This window comes from Larus michahellis, chromosome 30 (genome assembly GCF_964199755.1).
Source record: "Larus michahellis chromosome 30, bLarMic1.1, whole genome shotgun sequence".
NCBI classification, from domain to species: domain Eukaryota; kingdom Metazoa; phylum Chordata; class Aves; order Charadriiformes; family Laridae; genus Larus; species Larus michahellis.
In genome coordinates this window covers 105,622-125,949 of record NC_133925.1, presented here as the reverse complement: position 1 = coordinate 125,949, position 20,328 = coordinate 105,622, and the positions used below count along the sequence as shown (strand labels likewise).

Below are 20,328 nucleotides of genomic sequence, written 5' to 3'. Positions count from 1 at the left end.
AAGACCTGTCCTCCAGCCGAGCCCACGTCCGCCCCACGGGGCATGAGACCACCTTGCGTGTCCCTGACGGTATGCGGAAACTGCCAGGTGACAATAAAATAAGTGTTTTATTAAATTATAGAAAGTGCTATCGTAAAGAGCCATGCAGGGAGGAAGAGGATGGTGGATTTCCCGGTGCTTGCCACCCTGAGACACACACCCACTCCCCTTGTGCCCCTCTGCTCGCCACTGCCTCCTGAGTGGCTCCACTCAGGGAACGATGAAGGGCGGTTGTTTGATGTGGATCTAGTGGGGAAGGAGAGATGGGGGTGAGAAGATGGGGGTTGTCCCCACCGCAGTGGGTGGCGGGACTGCATCAGGGTCCAGGGGACATGGCACCCACCTTCTGTGAGGTGTCCACCTTCTGCAGGTTGATGTAGGTGGCACTAGAGGGCTCTGAGCATGCAGGGTAGAAGAAGAGGTGACATGGAACCCCAGCGGCTCCCCGGGTGTCACAACACACCCCCCCTGCCCAGCCCACCACCATCCAACCCCGTTACCTTCCAATGTAGCTGCCTGGTTGACGCTGGAGAAGCCCTCAGTGTTGTTCCAGCTTTCCTCCTCATCACGATAGAGGTCCCTGTGAAAGGTCAACTGAGCCTTGCATGATGGGACGGAGGTGGATGAGAAGGAGGCACGGTCCCCAGGGGACCCCACCCCACCCCACGACGATGCACTTGCCTGTAGTCATCCTTCTGCCTCTTAGCCCGCACCAGGAGGACGGTGAAGATGGCGATGGCCACCACCAACCCGGTCACCGGTACCCCTACGGCCACCCCGATCTTGCTGATCCGTGAGCTGCACATGCTGTCTTGGTACCAGAACGCCGACTGGTCCAAACACCTGGTGGAGATGTCCAGGAGGTGAGACTGATGTGGGCTTTGCCCCAAACCGAGGGGAGCACCCATTTTGGAGGTAGGTGGGTGCACAAGAGGGTGCTTACTGGCACTGTGGTCCCGAGAGCATCATGATGCACTTGCCGTGGACGCAGTTGTGAGGATCAGGAGATCGTTTGTCACATCTGGTGATGCAGAAGACGCTGGTGTTGGTGATGAGCAGGGTGTAGTAGGGCTTGAGCTCCTCCACGATGTAATTGTCGCACAGACCTAAGGGAGGTGGCGCATGGCTCAGGGTGGAGCGGGGACGTGGTTTGAGGGGTCCTGGGGTGGGGACGAATGTCCTGTGGGCTCACTTACTGCTTTCAACCTCGTTCACCTCGTAGCTGGTGATGTTGGTGAAGTTGGAGTTGAAACAGAAATCACCTGGGATGGAGAGAGCAGCTGCTGGTGGGATCCCTTGGGCTCAAACCCCCAATCCCCCCATTGCCCCGGTGCCAACTGAGACGTGGAGGGCAATCACTAGCATCACTCACAGTCGGCTCCTACGCAGCTGCTGTTGCAGAAGGTGTTGTTATTGACGGCTTTGACGAGGTTTTGGGAGATGGTCTCCACCGTAGCGTTCACTGTGGCGCTGACGAGCACCTTCAGGAGGACGGTGTAGTTCACCAGAATGCTGCCCTCGCTGCAAGAAGAAGGGGCACCGGTGGCTCAGCAGGGCTAAGGCTGCGGTCCCACACTGCAGGGGACCCAGTTGGGACTAATTTGGGGTCCCCTGATGTGGAGGGACAGTGTGGCCGCTTTGATGTGGGGCTGGGCCACCTTGGAGGAAGCCCAGGGACAGAACGTGGCTTGAAGGGATGTGGATGCCCCATCCTTGGAGAGCATCACCTTGAATTGATCCTTGTGGGTCCCTTCACCCCAAATCACCCTGCCAGAGCAGATGGAGGGGGTCAGTAGCCCATGAGGACACACCACCCAGCCCCTGATGGGCACTCACGTCAGTTCGTGGATCTCCACATCTTGGTAGCCCTCTAAACGTTCGTAAACCTTCCTCATCTGGAAGACAAAGAGAAGCCGTGGGGAGATGCGGGTACCAGCCCCGTCATGCCCCAAATACCCCCCCCAGGAGTGCTGCTCCAGCACGTGGATGCCCCTGGCATCGCTGTGCCCTGACCTGCTCCTTGAATTCCTTCTCAAAATCTCGGTAAGCTGCAGAGGTCTTATTTTTCAGGTCTTCTGTGAAATTCCTGTTGTCAATCTTCGCCTTCATTTCCACCGTTGCATTCACCGTTACTTCACCAAGCAGGCGACAACCCATAAGCAATAGACTCAAGTGTCCCCATCCCCCCCATCCCCATCCCTATCCCCATCCCTTATTCAGGTGATCAGGTCAGTCCCTCCATGGTGGCCCCATTCCCGGGTCGGTCCCTCTGAGGTGACCCAACTCCATTCCCGGCTTGGTCCCTCCATGGTGGCCCCATTCCCGTGTTGGTCCCTCTGAGGTGACCCAACTCCATTCCCGGCTTGGTCCCTCCATGGTGGCCCCATTCCCGTGTTGGTCCCTCTGAGGTGACCCTAAGCCCATTCCCAGGTTGATTCCTCATGGTCTCCCCATTTGGTTCGTCCCTCTGAGGTGACCTCAGCCCAAATTCTGCGTTGGGGCCTCCCCCACAGAAGCCCCAGTGTGACGTAGCACAACTTGGGATGGCTCCTTACCATCTTTGAGCTCGATGGTTTCCTTGGCATACTGGCAATAATCCCCCTGGAAATTGTCGGTGCACTGGCAAATATTGGGAGGCATCCAGGTGCCGTTATTCTTGCAGATGGGGGTCTCACAGTACGTGCCCTCGTAACCACCAGGACATTTGCAATGGGTGCCAAGCCAGGTGCCCCCGTTCTGGCATTGACCTGGAAAAGGCAGCCCAGGACATGGGTGCTGTGAGAGAGCCCGGAGAAAGGCCAGGAGGGCAAAGCCACCTGGAGAATGCTTGGGGCACGGTGAGAGGAAAGGGAGGAGGAAGATGGCTAGGTTGTGCCAGCAAGGAGGAATACTCACCTGCATTGGTGGTGGTGGTCATGGTGGTTGCGTTGGTGGAATAAGTGGTAGGGACGGTGGTAGTGGTGGTAGAGGTAGTTGAGGTGGTGGTGTTGGTAGGGGTGGGGGTGGTTGTGGTGTTGGTGGGTGGGGTGGTGGTCATAGGGGTGGGGAGGGTCATGGTGCTGCTGGATTGGGTGGTGGTGTTGGTAGGGGTGGGGGTGGTTGTGGCGTTGGTGGGTTGGGTGGTGGTGGTAGGGGTTGGGGTGTTGGTGTTGGTGGTGGGTTGGGTGGTGGTGTTGGTAGGTGTAGGGGTGCTGGTGGTGTTAGTGGGTTGGGGGGTGTTGGTAGGTGTGGGGATGGGGGTGTTGTTGGTGGGTGGGGTGATGGCCATAGGGGTGGGGGTGGGGGGGGTATATTGAGATTTGTTATTGGCCTTTGGAGCTGTGGTGCGTGGTGAAGTATTCCTTGGGCTTGTAGGACTTGTGTGGAGAGTGGGGCTAAGAAACCTGTTGAGGCTCGTGTCTTCATCCCTCTTCGTCCGTGCGGGTCCCTTCTTCTCAACCGGCACCAACGGGTTTCTCCTGCTGGTGGTGTCTGGAGGGTCTTCCTCTCTCTTTTTCACTTTCGTCTCTTGGGCACGAGGAGTCCAATGTCCCGTCTTGGGTAAAGGAGAACTCTGCCTGATTGGTTGCCCTTTGTCCCGCGGGGCATGCTGGCCAGCATCATCTATGCAGAACAGGCGAGACGATGTGGGTGTCAGAAGGTCCTTTGGATCTTGACCCAATGCTCTGACACCTACCTGCGCCCGGGCTCCTCAGGCGGGTGGCCACCCCCCTCCCAGGACAGGCAGTGACAGTCTCCGGGCCCTTTTGTGGGTGCCTTCCCACTTTCTCCTACATGTCAAGCACCTGCCCTTGCCCCGCAACCACCCACATCCCCCTAAACACATTGACCCCCAAACACCCATGTCCTCCATAGACCAACAACCCCCAAAGACCCGCCCCTGGTTCCCCAAAGACCCCTCCCAAGACCTTCCAGCACCCACAGCTGGGTCCCAAAAACCCATGGATCTCCAAAGAGCCACATCCACCATAGCCAACGTCCCCCCAGAGACCTGCCCTTGGTTCTCCCAAGGCCCCTGTTCCAAACTGGCCCCCGTGGACCAAAAAGACCTCTATTGTTGAGCTCAAGTGCTTTTAAAGAAAGAGACCAACGATACTCTGAACGGCAAAAGGGACTTTTGCCTTTAGTCCGAGCAGTTAAACAACCCCCAGTTGTCTCCCAACAACCCATGGACCTCCAAAGACCCACACCCACCAACGTGAACCCCCATTCCCCCCCAAAGACTTGCCCTTGGTTCTCCAAAGACCCCCCCAGACCTTCCAAGACCCACAGTTGGGTCCCAAAGATCCATGGACCCCCCCCAGAGACCCATAGCTACCCCCCCGCCCGGACCCCAATTCATGCTTGTTCATGATCAGCCCTGCAGCACGGGGTCCTTGGAAGACCCTCGCGCCCACCCCTGTCCCACCTCCAGTCCTCAGGGTGTCCCCCCAGTGACGAAACTGGAGCGGTGGAATGGGAATGGGAGGTCCCAGCACCAGCAGCACCCACCTCTCATGACGACCAGGAAGCAGATGCAGACCAGGGCCAGGCTACCCCACAGACGAACCCCCATCTCTCCGCACCTCAGAGTTGGGGGCCTGCGGCGGTGGAGGGGGGCACCTTGGCTTGTTCAACCGCTGCCGATCACAGGTGTGGAGGGAATGGGACAGGGAGAGTCGTTGAGGGTGACAGGGACCTTTGGTCACAATTAAGAAGTAGGAGGGATGAAACCTGAGCTGCGGGTGCTGGGAACAAAGGGGCAAGTGCCAACACCCATTTCTCAGCAGACATGTTGTCCCAAGGGACATGTCGTGACATCGGGTGCCCATCGCCCTCCCCTAAGGTCCATGAGATCCTTCGGGGAATGTCCCAGCCATCTCCAAGACCCTGTCCTTTCCCCACCAGCCCTGGCCGTGATTTGTCCCCACCGTGGAGGCAGGTTGGGGGCAGGAGCAGGATGGGGACGGGAATGGGGACGTGAGGTGATGAGGTGGAATGGGGATGTGGGATGAAGATGTGGGATATGGGATGAGGAGGTGGGATGGGGACATGGGACAGGTCCTGTGATGTCAACAGGTCTGGGAAGATAGCATCAGGCTGGGGTCATCAGATGGCAATGTGGTTCCTGGCCAATATTTGGGCCCACGGTGGCTGTGGAGTCATGGTGGTGACACTCTACAGGGTGCTGGTGTCCCCATGATGTCCCCAGCAGGACACCACCCTGGTGCCACGAAGCCCTTTGGAGACCCCATGGTGGAGGACATAGAGAAGGAACATCTTGAGTGTATTTGTAGCCATGCCACCAGCGAGTCCACAGAAACCACCACGTGCACCGGAGATTCTGCAGAAACCATCACTACCACCAGCGACTCCACAGAAACCACCATGATCACCATCATCTCCACAACAACCATGCCCACCACCACCTCTACATACACCACGCCCTCCAGCACCTCTGAAACCACAAGGTTTACCAGCACCTCTGAAACCTTCACAGGCACCAGCATCTCTACAACTGTGGCACCCTCCAGCACCTCTGAAACCTCCACACCCAGCAGCACCTCGATGGTCACCACGCCCACCAGCACCTCCGAAATCCCCACAACCACCAGCACCTCTGAAACCTCCACACCCAGCAGCACCTCGATGGTCACCACACCCACCAGCACCTCCTAAATCCCCACAACCACCAAGCACCTCTACTACAGCCATGGGAACAAGCACCTCTCCATCCACCATGCCCATCAGCACCTCTACAGCCACCACGCCCACCAGCACTGCTGAAACCTCCACAGCCACCATCATCTCCACAACCATGCCCACCAGCACCTCTGAAACCTCCACGCCCACCAGCGCCTCTGAAATCCCCACAGCCACCCGCACCTCTGAAATTTCAACACTCAGTAGCACCTCTACTGTCGCCATTCCCGCCAGCACCTTCTACGGTCACCATGCTCATCAGCACCTCTGAAGTCTCCACACCCTCCAGCACCTCTATGGTCACCATGCCCACCAGCACCTTTGAAATCCCCACAACCACCAGCACGTCTACAACAACCATGGGAACAAGTGCCTCTCCATCCACAATGTCCACGAGCACCTCTACGGCCACCACAACCACCAGCAACACTGAAAGCTCCACAGCTACGCTCGTGTCCACAACAACCGTGCCCACCAGCATCGCCACAACCACCGTGCCCACCAGCACCTCCGAAACCTCAATGACCACCAGCACCTCTGCAGTCACAGTGCCCAGTGGAACCTCTGAAACCTCAGTCATGATGCCCACCAGCACCTCTGAAATCTCCCCCCAGAAAAAAAGAAAGTGGGGCTGGACCCCCTCTTTCTTCCTAATAAAGACATTGGAAAGGCGCTGGTGACACTGGTTTGTACTGGGAAAACGCCAACGTAGGCTTGGGGAGGGGGCAAGAGGCCGTTAATGCCCCTTTTGCAGCCCATTTCTGGGGTGATGCCCCCCGGGATCCCCACCCTGCTGCCCGCGGGGGAACCTTCCTACCCCACACCAGGACCTGCCAGGTAGGGGTGGGGCCACACCTGCCCACACCCTCAACGTCTTTTTTCTGCAGAGTTTGGACTTTCTTCCCCGTCCCCCTCTGCATGGAGGGGTAGGTGATATTCAGATGGGTGACCCCAGACCCCATTTCATTCCTTGCATATCCCACTATCCATGGGTGCTGCCACCTTAGGACCACCCTCAATGGTCCCACCACCCATGGGTAGTGCCACCTTGGCCACCCCCTCGATGTCCCCATCCTCCACAGCCACCACGGGTGGCCTCCACCCCACAGCTCTTTATCCCCTTCCCCACAGAGAGGCTGGGAAGGAGGCGTGGATGAAACTCTGGGCTGATAGTTAACCCCGGGGGTGGGAACAAGGGCAAATTCTCCCATGTGTGTCACCCGTTGGACTTGCACCTTTGGGGTGATTCCCATGGCAAGTTCCAATTCTTCACTCAGCAATGAACTCCTCCCCAGATGTGTTCCCTTCCTGCTTTGTGGGTATTTTTTGGCGCAATTTGCATCCCACCACCAAGACCTGTCCTCCAGCCGAGCCCACGTCCGCCCCACGGGGCATGAGACCACCTTGCGTGTCCCTGACGGTATGCGGAAACTGCCAGGTGACAATAAAATAAGTGTTTTATTAAATTATAGAAAGTGCTATCGTAAAGAGCCATGCAGGGAGGAAGAGGATGGTGGATTTCCCGGTGCTTGCCACCCTGAGACACACACCCGCTCCCCTTGTGCCCCTCTGCTCGCCACTGCCTCCTGAGTGGCTCCACTCAGGGAACGATGAAGGGCGGTTGTTTGATGTGGATCTAGTGGGGAAGGAGAGATGGGGGTGAGAAGATGGGGGTTGTCCCCACCGCAGTGGGTGGCGGGACTGCATCAGGGTCCAGGGGACATGGCACCCACCTTCTGTGAGGTGTCCACCTTCTGCAGGTTGATGTAGGTGGCACTAGAGGGCTCTGAGCATGCAGGGTAGAAGAAGAGGTGACATGGAACCCCAGCGGCTCCCCGGGTGTCACAACACACCCCCCCTGCCCAGCCCACCACCATCCAACCCCGTTACCTTCCAATGTAGCTGCCTGGTTGACGCTGGAGAAGCCCTCAGTGTTGTTCCAGCTTTCCTCCTCATCACGATAGAGGTCCCTGTGAAAGGTCAACTGAGCCTTGCATGATGGGACGGAGGTGGATGAGAAGGAGGCACGGTCCCCAGGGGACCCCACCCCACCCCACGACGATGCACTTGCCTGTAGTCATCCTTCTGCCTCTTAGCCCGCACCAGGAGGACGGTGAAGATGGCGATGGCCACCACCAACCCGGTCACCGGTACCCCTACGGCCACCCCGATCTTGCTGATCCGTGAGCTGCACATGCTGTCTTGGTACCAGAACGCCGACTGGTCCAAACACCTGGTGGAGATGTCCAGGAGGTGAGACTGATGTGGGCTTTGCCCCAAACCGAGGGGAGCACCCATTTTGGAGGTAGGTGGGTGCACAAGAGGGTGCTTACTGGCACTGTGGTCCCGAGAGCATCATGATGCACTTGCCGTGGACGCAGTTGTGAGGATCAGGAGATCGTTTGTCACATCTGGTGATGCAGAAGACGCTGGTGTTGGTGATGAGCAGGGTGTAGTAGGGCTTGAGCTCCTCCACGATGTAATTGTCGCACAGACCTAAGGGAGGTGGCGCATGGCTCAGGGTGGAGAGGGACGTGGTTTGAGGGGTCCTGGGGTGGGGACGAATGTCCTGTGGGCTCACTTACTGCTTTCAACCTCGTTCACCTCGTAGCTGGTGATGTTGGTGAAGTTGGAGTTGAAACAGAAATCACCTGGGATGGAGAGAGCAGCTGCTGGTGGGATCCCTTGGGCTCAAACCCCCAATCCCCCCATTGCCCCGGTGCCAACTGAGACGTGGAGGGCAATCACTAGCATCACTCACAGTCGGCTCCTACGCAGCTGCTGTTGCAGAAGGTGTTGTTATTGACGGCTTTGACGAGGTTTTGGGAGATGGTCTCCACCGTAGCGTTCACTGTGGCGCTGACGAGCACCTTCAGGAGGACGGTGTAGTTCACCAGAATGCTGCCATTGCTGCAAGAAGAAGGGGCACCGGTGGCTCAGCAGGGCTAAGGCTGCGGTCCCACACTGCAGGGGACCCAGTTGGGACTAATTTGGGGTCCCCTGATGTGGAGGGACAGTGTGGCCGCTTTGATGTGGGGCTGGGCCACCTTGGAGGAAGCCCAGGGACAGAACGTGGCTTGAAGGGATGTGGATGCCCCATCCTTGGAGAGCATCACCTTGAATTGATCCTTGTGGGTCCCTTCACCCCAAATCACCCTGCCAGAGCAGATGGAGGGGGTCAGTAGCCCATGAGGACACACCACCCAGCCCCTGATGGGCACTCACGTCAGTTCGTGGATCTCCACATCTTGGTAGCCCTCTAAACGTTCGTAAACCTTCCTCATCTGGAAGACAAAGAGAAGCCGTGGGGAGATGCGGGTACCAGCCCCGTCATGCCCCAAATACCCCCCCCAGGAGTGCTGCTCCAGCACGTGGATGCCCCTGGCATCGCTGTGCCCTGACCTGCTCCTTGAATTCCTTCTCAAAATCTCGGTAAGCTGCAGAGGTCTTATTTTTCAGGTCTTCTGTGAAATTCCTGTTGTCAATCTTCGCCTTCATTTCCACCGTTGCATTCACCGTTACTTCACCAAGCAGGCGACAACCCATAAGCAATAGACTCAAGTGTCCCCATCCCCCCCATCCCCATCCCTATCCCCATCCCTTATTCAGGTGATCAGGTCAGTCCCTCCATGGTGGCCCCATTCCCGGGTCGGTCCCTCTGAGGTGACCCAACTCCATTCCCGGCTTGGTCCCTCCATGGTGGCCCCATTCCCGTGTTGGTCCCTCTGAGGTGACCCAACTCCATTCCCGGCTTGGTCCCTCCATGGTGGCCCCATTCCCGTGTTGGTCCCTCTGAGGTGACCCTAAGCCCATTCCCAGGTTGATTCCTCATGGTCTCCCCATTTGGTTCGTCCCTCTGAGGTGACCTCAGCCCAAATTCTGCGTTGGGGCCTCCCCCACAGAAGCCCCAGTGTGACGTAGCACAACTTGGGATGGCTCCTTACCATCTTTGAGCTCGATGGTTTCCTTGGCATACTGGCAATAATCCCCCTGGAAATTGTCGGTGCACTGGCAAATATTGGGAGGCATCCAGGTGCCGTTATTCTTGCAGATGGGGGTCTCACAGTGCGTGCCCTCGTAACCACCAGGACAGTCGCAATGGGTGCCAAGCCAGGTGCCCCCGTTCTGGCATTGACCTGGAAAAGGCAGCCCAGGACATGGGTGCTGTGAGAGAGCCCGGAGAAAGGCCAGGAGGGCAAAGCCACCTGGAGAATGCTTGGGGCACGGTGAGAGGAAAGGGAGGAGGAAGATGGCTAGGTTGTGCCAGCAAGGAGGAATACTCACCTGCATTGGTGGTGGTGGTCATGGTGGTTGCGTTGGTGGAATAAGTGGTAGGGACGGTGGTAGTGGTGGTAGAGGTAGTTGAGGTGGTGGTGTTGGTAGGGGTGGGGGTGGTTGTGGTGTTGGTGGGTGGGGTGGTGGTCATAGGGGTGGGGAGGGTCATGGTGCTGCTGGATTGGGTGGTGGTGTTGGTAGGGGTGGGGGTGGTTGTGGCGTTGGTGGGTTGGGTGGTGGTGGTAGGGGTTGGGGTGTTGGTGTTGGTGGTGGGTTGGGTGGTGGTGTTGGTAGGTGTAGGGGTGCTGGTGGTGTTAGTGGGTTGGGGGGTGTTGGTAGGTGTGGGGATGGGGGTGTTGTTGGTGGGTGGGGTGATGGCCATAGGGGTGGGGGTGGGGGGGGTATATTGAGATTTGTTATTGGCCTTTGGAGCTGTGGTGCGTGGTGAAGTATTCCTTGGGCTTGTAGGACTTGTGTGGAGAGTGGGGCTAAGAAACCTGTTGAGGCTCGTGTCTTCATCCCTCTTCGTCCGTGCGGGTCCCTTCTTCTCAACCGGCACCAACGGGTTTCTCCTGCTGGTGGTGTCTGGAGGGTCTTCCTCTCTCTTTTTCACTTTCGTCTCTTGGGCACGAGGAGTCCAATGTCCCGTCTTGGGTAAAGGAGAACTCTGCCTGATTGGTTGCCCTTTGTCCCGCGGGGCATGCTGGCCAGCATCATCTATGCAGAACAGGCGAGACGATGTGGGTGTCAGAAGGTCCTTTGGATCTTGACCCAATGCTCTGACACCTACCTGCGCCCGGGCTCCTCAGGCGGGTGGCCACCCCCCTCCCAGGACAGGCAGTGACAGTCTCCGGGCCCTTTCGTGGGTGCCTTCCCACTTTCTCCTACATGTCAAGCACCTGCCCTTGCCCCGCAACCACCCACATCCCCCTAAACACATTGACCCCCAAACACCCATGTCCTCCATAGACCAACAACCCCCAAAGACCCGCCCCTGGTTCCCCAAAGACCCCTCCCAAGACCTTCCAGCACCCACAGCTGGGTCCCAAAAACCCATGGATCTCCAAAGAGCCACATCCACCATAGCCAACGTCCCCCCAGAGACCTGCCCCTGGTTCTCCCAAGGCCCCTGTTCCAAACTGGCCCCCGTGGACCAAAAAGACCTCTATTGTTGAGCTCAAGTGCTTTTAAAGAAAGAGACCAACGATACTCTGAACGGCAAAAGGGACTTTTGCCTTTAGTCCGAGCAGTTAAACAACCCCCAGTTGTCTCCCAACAACCCATGGACCTCCAAAGACGCACATCCACCAAAGTGAACCCCCATTGCCCCCCAAAGACTTGCCCTTGGTTCTCCAAAGACCCCCCCAGACCTTCCAAGACCCACAGTTGGGTCCCAAAGATCCATGGACCCTCCCCCCCCAGAGACCCATAGCTACCCCCCCGCCCGGACCCCAATTCATGCTTGTTCATGATCAGCCCTGCAGCACGGGGTCCTTGGAAGACCCTCGCGCCCACCCCTGTCCCACCTCCAGTCCTCAGGGTGTCCCCCCAGTGACGAAACTGGAGCGGTGGAATGGGAATGGGAGGTCCCAGCACCAGCAGCACCCACCTCTCATGACGACCAGGAAGCAGATGCAGACCAGGGCCAGGCTACCCCACAGACGAACCCCCATCTCTCCGCACCTCAGAGTTGGGGGCCTGCGGCGGTGGAGGGGGGCACCTTGGCTTGTTCAACCGCTGCCGATCACAGGTGTGGAGGGAATGGGACAGGGAGAGTCGTTGAGGGTGACAGGGACCTTTGGTCACAATTAAGAAGTAGGAGGGATGAAACCTGAGCTGCGGGTGCTGGGAACAAAGGGGCAAGTGCCAACACCCATTTCTCAGCAGACATGTTGTCCCAAGGGACATGTCGTGACATCGGGTGCCCATCGCCCTCCCCTAAGGTCCATGAGATCCTTCTGGGAATGTCCCAGCCATCTCCAAGACCCTGTCCTTTCCCCACCAGCCCTGGCCGTGATTTGTCCCCACCGTGGAGGCAGGTTGGGGGCAGGAGCAGGATGGGGACGGGAATGGGGACGTGAGGTGATGAGGTGGAATGGGGATGTGGGATGAAGATGTGGGATATGGGATGAGGAGGTGGGATGGGGACATGGGACAGGTCCTGTGATGTCAACAGGTCTGGGAAGATAGCATCAGGCTGGGGTCATCAGATGGCAATGTGGTTCCTGGCCAATATTTGGGCCCACGGTGGCTGTGGAGTCATGGTGGTGACACTCTACAGGGTGCTGGTGTCCCCATGATATCCCCAGCAGGACACCACCCTGGTGCCATGAAGCCCTTTGGAGACCCCATGGTGGAGGACATAGAGAAGGAACATCTTGAGTGTATTTGTAGCCATGCCACCAGCGAGTCCACAGAAACCACCACGTGCACCGGAGATTCTGCAGAAACCATCACTACCACCAGCGACTCCACAGAAACCACCATGATCACCATCATCTCCACAACAACCATGCCCACCACCACCTCTACATACACCACGCCCTCCAGCACCTCTGAAACCACAAGGTTTACCAGCACCTCTGAAACCTTCACAGGCACCAGCATCTCTGCAACTGTGGCACCCTCCAGCACCTCTGAAACCTCCACACCCAGCAGCACCTCGATGGTCACCACGCCCACCAGCACCTCCGAAATCCCCACAACCACCAGCACCTCTGAAACCTCCACACCCAGCAGCACCTCGATGGTCACCACGCCCACCAGCACCTCCGAAATCCCCACAACCACCAAGCACCTCTACTACAGCCATGGGAACAAGCACCTCTCCATCCACCATGCCCATCAGCACCTCTACAGCCACCACGCCCACCAGCACTGCTGAAACCTCCACAGCCACCATCATCTCCACAACCATGCCCACCAGCACCTCTGAAACCTCCACGCCCACCAGCGCCTCTGAAATCCCCACAGCCACCAACACATCTGCGGTCACCTCTCCCACCAGCACCTCTGAAATCCCCACAGCCACCCGCACCTCTGAAATTTCAACACTCAGTAGCACCTCTACTGTCGCCATTCCCGCCAGCACCTTCTACGGTCACCATGCTCATCAGCACCTCTGAAGTCTCCACACCCTCCAGCACCTCTAGGGTCACCATGCCCACCAGCACCTTTGAAATCCCCACAACCACCAGCACGTCTACAACAACCATGGGAACAAGTGCCTCTCCATCCACAATGTCCACGAGCACCTCTACAGCCACCACAACCACCAGCAACACTGAAAGCTCCACAGCTACGCTCGTGTCCACAACAACCGTGCCCACCAGCATCGCCACAACCACCGTGCCCACCAGCACCTCCGAAACCTCAATGACCACCAGCACCTCTGCAGTCACAGTGCCCAGTGGAACCTCTGAAACCTCAGTCATGATGCCCACCAGCACCTCTGAAATCTCCCCCCAGAAAAAAAGAAAGTGGGGCTGGACCCCCTCTTTCTTCCTAATAAAGACATTGGAAAGGCGCTGGTGACACTGGTTTGTACTGGGAAAACCCCAACGTAGACTTGGGGAGGGGGCAAGAGGCCGTTAATGCCCCTTTTGCAGCCCATTTCTGGGGTGATGCCCCCCGGGATCCCCACCCTGCTGCCCGCGGGGGAACCTTCCTACCCCACACCAGGACCTGCCAGGTAGGGGTGGGGCCACACCTGCCCACACCCTCAACGTCTTTTTTCTGCAGAGTTTGGACTTTCTTCCCCGTCCCCCTCTGCATGGAGGGGTAGGTGATATTCAGATGGGTGACCCCAGACCCCATTTCATTCCTTGCATATCCCACTATCCATGGGTGCTGCCACCTTAGGACCACCCTCAATGGTCCCACCATCCATGGGTGCTGCCACCTTGGCCACCCCCTCGATGTCCCCATCCTCCACAGCCGCCACGGGTGGCCTCCACCCCACAGCTCTTTATCCCCTTCCCCACAGAGAGGCTGGGAAGGAGGCGTGGATGAAACTCTGGGCTGATAGTTAACCCCGGGGGTGGGAACAAGGGCAAATTCTCCCATGTGCGTCACCCGTTGGACTTGCACCTTTGGGGTGATTCCCATGGCAAGTTCCAATTGTTCACTCAGCAATGAACTCCTCCCCAGATGTGTTCCCTTCCTGCTTTGTGGGTATTTTTGGTGCAATTTGCATCCCACCACCAAGCCCTGTCCTTCAGCCAAGCCCACGTCCGCCCCACGGGGCACGAGACCACCTTGCGTGTCCCTGACAGCAAGCGGAAACTGCCAGGTGACAATAAAATAAGTGTTTTATTAAATTATAGAAAGTGCTATCGTAAAGAGCCATGCAGGGAGGAAGAGGATGGTGGATTTCCCGGTGCTTGCCACCCTGAGACACACACCCGCTCCCCTTGTGCCCCTCTGCTCGCCACTGGCTCCTGAGTGGCTCCACTCAGGGAACGATGAAGGACGGTTGTTTGATGTGGATCTATTGGGGAAGGAGAGATGGGGGTGAGAAGATGGGGGTTGTCCCCACCGCAGTGGGTGGAGGGACTGCATCAGGGTCCAGGGGACATGGCACCCACCTTCTGTGAGGTGTCCACCTTCTGCAGGTTGATGTAGGAGGCGCTAGAGGGCTCTGAGCATGCAGGGTAGAAGAAGAGGTGACATGGAACCCCAGCGGCTCCCCGGGTGTCACAACCACCCCCCCTGCCCAGCCCACCACCATCCAACCCCGTTACCTTCCAATGTAGCTGCCTGGTTGACGCTGGAGAAGCCCTCAGTGTTGTTCCAGCTTTCCTCCTCATCACAATAGAGGTCCCTGTGAAAGGTCAACTGAGCCTTGCATGATGGGACGGAGGTGGATGAGAAGGAGGCACGGTCCCCAGGGGACCCCACCCCACCCCACGACGATGCACTTGCCTGTAGTCATCCTTCTGCCTCTTAGCCCGCACCAGGAGGACGGTGAAGATGGCGATGGCCACCACCAACCCGGTCACCGGTACCCCTACGGCCACCCCGATCTTGCTGATCCGTGAGCTGCACATGCTGTCTTGGTACCAGAACGCCGACTGGTCCAAACACCTGGTGGAGATGTCCAGGAGGTGAGAGTGATGTGGGCTTTGCCCCAAACCCAGGGGAGCACCCATTTTGGAGGTAGGTGGGTGCACAAGAGGGTGCTTACTCGCACTGTGGTCCCGAGAGCATCATAATGCACTTGCCGTGAACGCAGTTGTGAGGATCAGGAGATCGTTTGTCACATCTGGTGATGCAGAAGACGCTGGTGTTGGTGATGAGCACGGTGTAGTAGGGCTTGAGCTCCTCCACGATGTAATTGTCGCACAGACCTAAGGGAGGTGGCGCATGGCTCAGGGTGGAGAGGGACGTGGTTTGAGGGGTCCTGAGGTGGGGACGAATGTCCTGTGGGCTCACTTACTGCTTTCAACCTCGTTCACCTCGTAGCTGGTGATGTTGGTGAAGTTGGAGTTGAAACAGAAATCACCTGGGATGGAGAGAGCAGCTGCTGGTGGGAGCCCTTGGGCTCAAACCCCCCATCCCCCAGCAAGGACCTTGTCCCGGTGCCAACTGAGACGTGGAGGGCAATCACTAGCATCACTCACAGTCGGCTCCTACGCAGCTGCTGTTGCAGAAGGTGTTGTTATTGACGGCTTTGACGAGGTTTTGGGAGATGGTCTCCACCGTAGCGTTCACTGTGGCGCTGACGAGCACCTTCAGGAGGACGGTGTAGTTCACCAGAATGCTGCCGTTGCTGCAAGAAGAAGGGGCACCGGTGGCTCAGCAGGGCTAAGGCTGCGGTCCCACACTGCAGGGGACCCAGTTGGGACTAATTTGGGGTCCCCTGATGTGGAGGGACAGTGTGGCCGCTTTGATGTGGGGCTGGGCCACCTTGGAGGAAGCCCAGGGACAGAACGTGGCTTGATGGGATGTGGATGCCCCATCCTTGGAGAGCATCACCCTGAATTGATCCTTGTGGTTCCCTTCACCCCAAATCACCCTGCCAGAGCAGATGGAGGGGGTCAGTAGCCCATGAGGACACACCACCCAGCCCCTGATGGGCACTCACGTCAGTTCGTGGATCTCCACATCTTGGTAGCCCTCTAAACGTTCGTAAACCTTCCTCATCTGGAAGACAAAGAGAAGCCGTGGGGAGATGTGGGTACCAGCCCCGTCATGCCCCAAATACCCCCCCCAGGAGTGCTGCTCCAGCACGTGGATGCCCCTGGCATCGCTGTGCCCTGACCTGCTCCTTGAATTCCTTCTCAAAATCTCGGTAAGCTGCAGAGGTCTTATTTTTCAGGTCTTCTGTGAAATTCCTGTTGTCAATCTTCGCCTTCATCTCCACCGTTGCATTCACCGTTACTTCACCAAGCAGGCGACAACCCATAAGCAATAGACTCAAGTGTCCCCATCCCCCCCATCCCTATCCCCATCCCTTATTCAGGTGATCAGGTCAGTCCCTCCATGGTGGCCCCATTCCCGGGTCGGTCCCTCTGAGGTGACCCAACTCCATTCCCGGCTTGGTCCCTCCATGGTGGCCCCATTCCTGTGTTGGTCCCTCTGAGGTGACCCAACTCCATTCCTGTCTTGGTCCCTCCATGGTGGCCCCATTCCCGTGTTGGTCCCTCTGAGGTGACCCAACTCCATTCCCGGCTTGGTCCCTCCATGGTGGCCCCATTCCCGGGTCAGTCCCTCTGAGGTGACCCTAAGCCCATTCCCAGGTTGATTCCTCATGGTCTCCCCATTTGGTTCGTCCCTCTGAGGTGACCTCAGCCCAAATCCTGCGTTGGGGCCTCCCCCACAGAAGCCCCAGTGTGACGTAGCACAACTTGGGATGGCTCCTTACCATCTTTGAGCTCGATGGTTTCCTTGGCATACTGGCAATAATCCCCCTGGAAATTGTCGGTGCACTGGCAAATATTGGGAGGCATCCAGGTGCCGTTATTCTTGCAGATGGGGGTCTCACAGTACGTGCCCTCGTAACCACCAGGACAGTCGCAATGGGTGCCAAGCCAGGTGCCCCCGTTCTGGCATTGACCTGGAAAAGGCAGCCCAGGACATGGGTGCTGTGAGAGAGCCCAGAGAAAGGCCAGGAGGGCAAAGCCACCTGGAGAATGCTTGGGGCACGGTGAGAGGAAAGGGAGGAGGAAGATGGCTAGGTTGTGCCAGCAAGGAGGAATACTCACCTGCATTGGTGGTGGTGGTCATGGTGGTTGCGTTGGTGGAATGAGTGGTACGGGGAGTGGTGGTGGTGGTGGCGGTGGTGGCGGTGGAGGTAGTGGTGGGGGTGGAGGTGGTGATGATCGTAGTGGTAGGGACAGTGGTAGTGGTGCTAGAGGTAGTCATGGTGGCGTTGTTCATGGGTGGAGTGGTGGTCCAAGTGTCAGGGGTAGGGGTGGTGGTTTTGGTGGTGGGGGTGGTGTTGGTGGTGGTTTGGGTGGTTGTCGTAGTGATAGGAGTGGGGGTAGTCGTGTTGGTGGGTTGGGAGGTGGTGGTAGGGGTGGGGGTGGGCGTGTTGTTGGTGGGTTGGGTGGTGGTGGTAGGGGTGGGTTTGGAGGTGGTGGTAGTCGTAGTGGTAGAGATGGTGGTGGTGTTGGAGGTGGGTGTGGAGGTGGTGGCAGTGTTAGGGGTGGGGGTGGTGGTGGTGTCGGTGGGTTGAGTGGTGGTGGTAGGGGTAGGGGTGGTGGTGATCATAGGGGAGGGGGTTGTTGTGTTGTTGGTGGGTTGGGTGGTGGTGGTAGGGGTTGTGGTGCTGTTGGTGGGTTGGGTGGTGGTGGTAGGGGAGGGGGTTGTGGTGGTGTTGGTGGGTTGGATGGTGGTGGTAGGGGTTGTGGTGCTGTTGGTGGGTTGGGTGGTGGTGGTAGAGGTGGGGGTGGTGGTGGTATTGGTGGATGGGGTGGTGGTGGTAGGGGTGGGGGTGGTGGTGTTATTGGTGGCTTGGGTGGTGGTGGTAGCGGTGGGGGATGTGGTGGTGTTGGTGGGTTGGGTGGTGATGGTAGGGGTGGGGGTGGTGGTGTTATTGGTGGCTTTGGTGGTCGTGGTAGCGGTGGGGGTTGTGGTGTTGTTGGTGGATGGGGGGGTGGTGGTAGGGGTAGTGGTGGTCATAGGAGAGGGGGTTGTGGTGTTGTTAGTGGGTTGGGTGGTGGTGGTAAGGGTGGAGGTGGTGGCAGTGTTAGGGGTGGGGGTGGTGGTGTTGTTGGTGGGTTGGGTGGTGTTGGGAGGGGTGGGGGTTGTGGTGGTGTTGGTGGATGTGGTGGTGGTGGTAGGGGAGGAGGTTGTGGTGGTGTTGGTGGGTTGGGTGGTGATGGTAGGGGTGGGGGTTGTGGTGTTATTGGTGGGTTGGGTGGTGGTGGTAGGGGTGGGGGTTGTGGTGGTGTTCGTGGACGGGGTGGTGGTAGGGGTTGTGGTGGTGTTGGTGGGTTGGGTGGTGGTGGTAGGGGTGGGGGTTGTGGTGTTAGTGGTGGGTTGGGTGGTGGTGGTAGGGGTGGGGGTTGTGGTGTTGTTGGGTTGGGTGGTGGTGGTAGGGGTGGGGGTTGTGGTGGTGTTCGTGGACGGGGTGGTGGTGGTAGGGGTGGGGTTGGTCGTGGTCATAGGGGTGGGGGTTGTGGTGTTGTTGGTGGATTGGGTGGTGGTGGTAGGGGTGGGGGTGGTGGTCTTGTTGGCGGGTTGGGTGGTGGTGATAGGGGTGGGGGTGGTGTTGGTGGGTTGGGTGGCGGTGGTAGGTGTGGGGGTTGTGGTGTTGTTGCTTAATGAGGTGGTGGTGGTAGGGGTGGGGGTGGTGGTGGTCATAGGGGAGGGGGTTGTGGTGGTGTTGGTTGGTTGGGTGGTGGTGGTAGGGGTGGGGGTTGTGGTGTTGTTGGTGGGTTGGGTGGTGGTGGTAGGGGTGGGGGTGGTGGTGTTAGTGGGTTGGGTGGTGATGGTAGCGGTGGGGGTTGTGGTGGTGTTGGTGGTTTGGGTGGTGGTGGTAGGGGTGGGGGTTGTGGTGTTGTTGGTGGATGTGGTGGTGGTAGGAGTAGGGGTGGTGGTGGTCATAGGCGAGGGGGTTGTGGTGGTGTTGGTTGGTTGGGTGGTAGTGGTAGGGGTGGGGGTTGTGGTGTTAGTGGGTTGGGTGGTGGTGGTAAGGGTGGGGGTTGTGGTGTTGGTTGGTTGGGTGATGGTGGTAGGGGTGGGGGTGGTGTTGTGATTGGGTTGGGTGGTGGTGGTAGGGGTGGGGGTTGTGGTGTTATTGGTGGGTTGGGTGGTGGTGGTAGGGGTGGGGGTTGTGGTGTTGGTGGATGGGGTGGTGGTGGTAGGGGTAGGGGTGGTGGTGGTCATAGGGGAGGGGGTTGTGGTGGTGTTGGTGGGTTGGGTGGTGGTGGTAGGGGTGGGGGTGGTAGGGGTTGTGGTGTTGTTGGTGGTTTGGGTGGTGGTGGTAGGGGTGGGTTTGGAGGTGGTGGTAGTCGTAGTGGTAGGGATGGTGGTGGTGTTGGAGGTGGGCGTGGAGGTGGTGGCAGTGTTAGGGGGGGTGGTGGTGGTGGTGTTGCTGGGTTGGGTGGTGGTGGTAGGGGTAGGGGTGGTGGTGGTCATAGGGGAGGGGTTTGTGGTGGTGTTGGTGGGTTGGGTGGTGGTGGTAGGGGTGGGGGTTGTTGTGTTATTGGTGGGTTGGGTGGTGGTGGTAGGGTTGGGGGTGGTGGTGGTCTTGGTAGGGGTGGGGGTTGTGGTGTTAGTGGGTTGGGTGGGGGTGGTAAGGGTGGGGGTGGTGTTGTGATTGGGTTGGGTGGTGGTGGTAGGGGTGGGGGTTGTGGTGTTGTTGGTGGGTTGGGTGGTGGTAGGGGTGGTGGTGGTGGTGTTGTTGGGTTCGGTGGTGGTGGTAGGGGTGGAAGTGGTGGTGTTATTGGTGGGTTGGGTGGTGGTGGTAGGGGTGGGGGTTGTGGTGGTGTTTGTGGATGGGGTGGTGGTGGTAGGGGTGGGGTTGGTCATGGTCATAGGGGTGGGGGTTGTGGTGTTGTTGGTGGATTGGGTGGTGGTGGTAGGGGTGGGGGTGGTGTTGTTATTGGGTTGGGTTGTGGTGGTAGGGGTGGGGGTGTTGGTGTTGTTGGTGGGTTGGGTGGTGGTGACAGCGGTGGGGGTGGTGTTGGTGGGTTGGGTGGTGGTGGTAGGCGTGGGGGTTGTGGTGTTGTTGGTTAATGAGGTGGTGGTGGTAGGGGTGGGGGTGGTGGTGGTCATAGGGGTGGGGGTTGTGGTGGTGTTGGTTGGTTGGGTGGTGGTGGTAGGGGTGGGGGTGGTGGTGTTATTGGGTTCGGTGGTGGTGGTAGGGGTGGGGGTTGTGGTGAT

The 20,328-nt window shown here is 58.3% G+C and overlaps 1 protein-coding gene across 1 annotated transcript; it reads right to left on the bottom strand.

Annotated features, from left to right (window-relative positions):
• Window positions 1–249: 249 nt before the first annotated feature.
• LOC141735265 (uncharacterized) lies at window positions 250–18,606 on the bottom strand. Its single transcript, XM_074567874.1, has 13 exons — window positions 17,320–18,606; window positions 10,028–10,327; window positions 3,100–3,238; window positions 2,595–2,786; window positions 2,053–2,171; window positions 1,876–1,934; window positions 1,412–1,560; window positions 1,236–1,301; window positions 983–1,145; window positions 721–882; window positions 540–619; window positions 383–435; window positions 250–285 (listed from the first exon to the last, which is right to left on the bottom strand). Exons 1-13 carry the CDS (start codon window positions 18,604–18,606, stop codon window positions 250–252), a joined length of 2,805 nt encoding a protein of 934 aa, XP_074423975.1.
• Window positions 18,607–20,328: the final 1,722 nt, after the last annotated feature.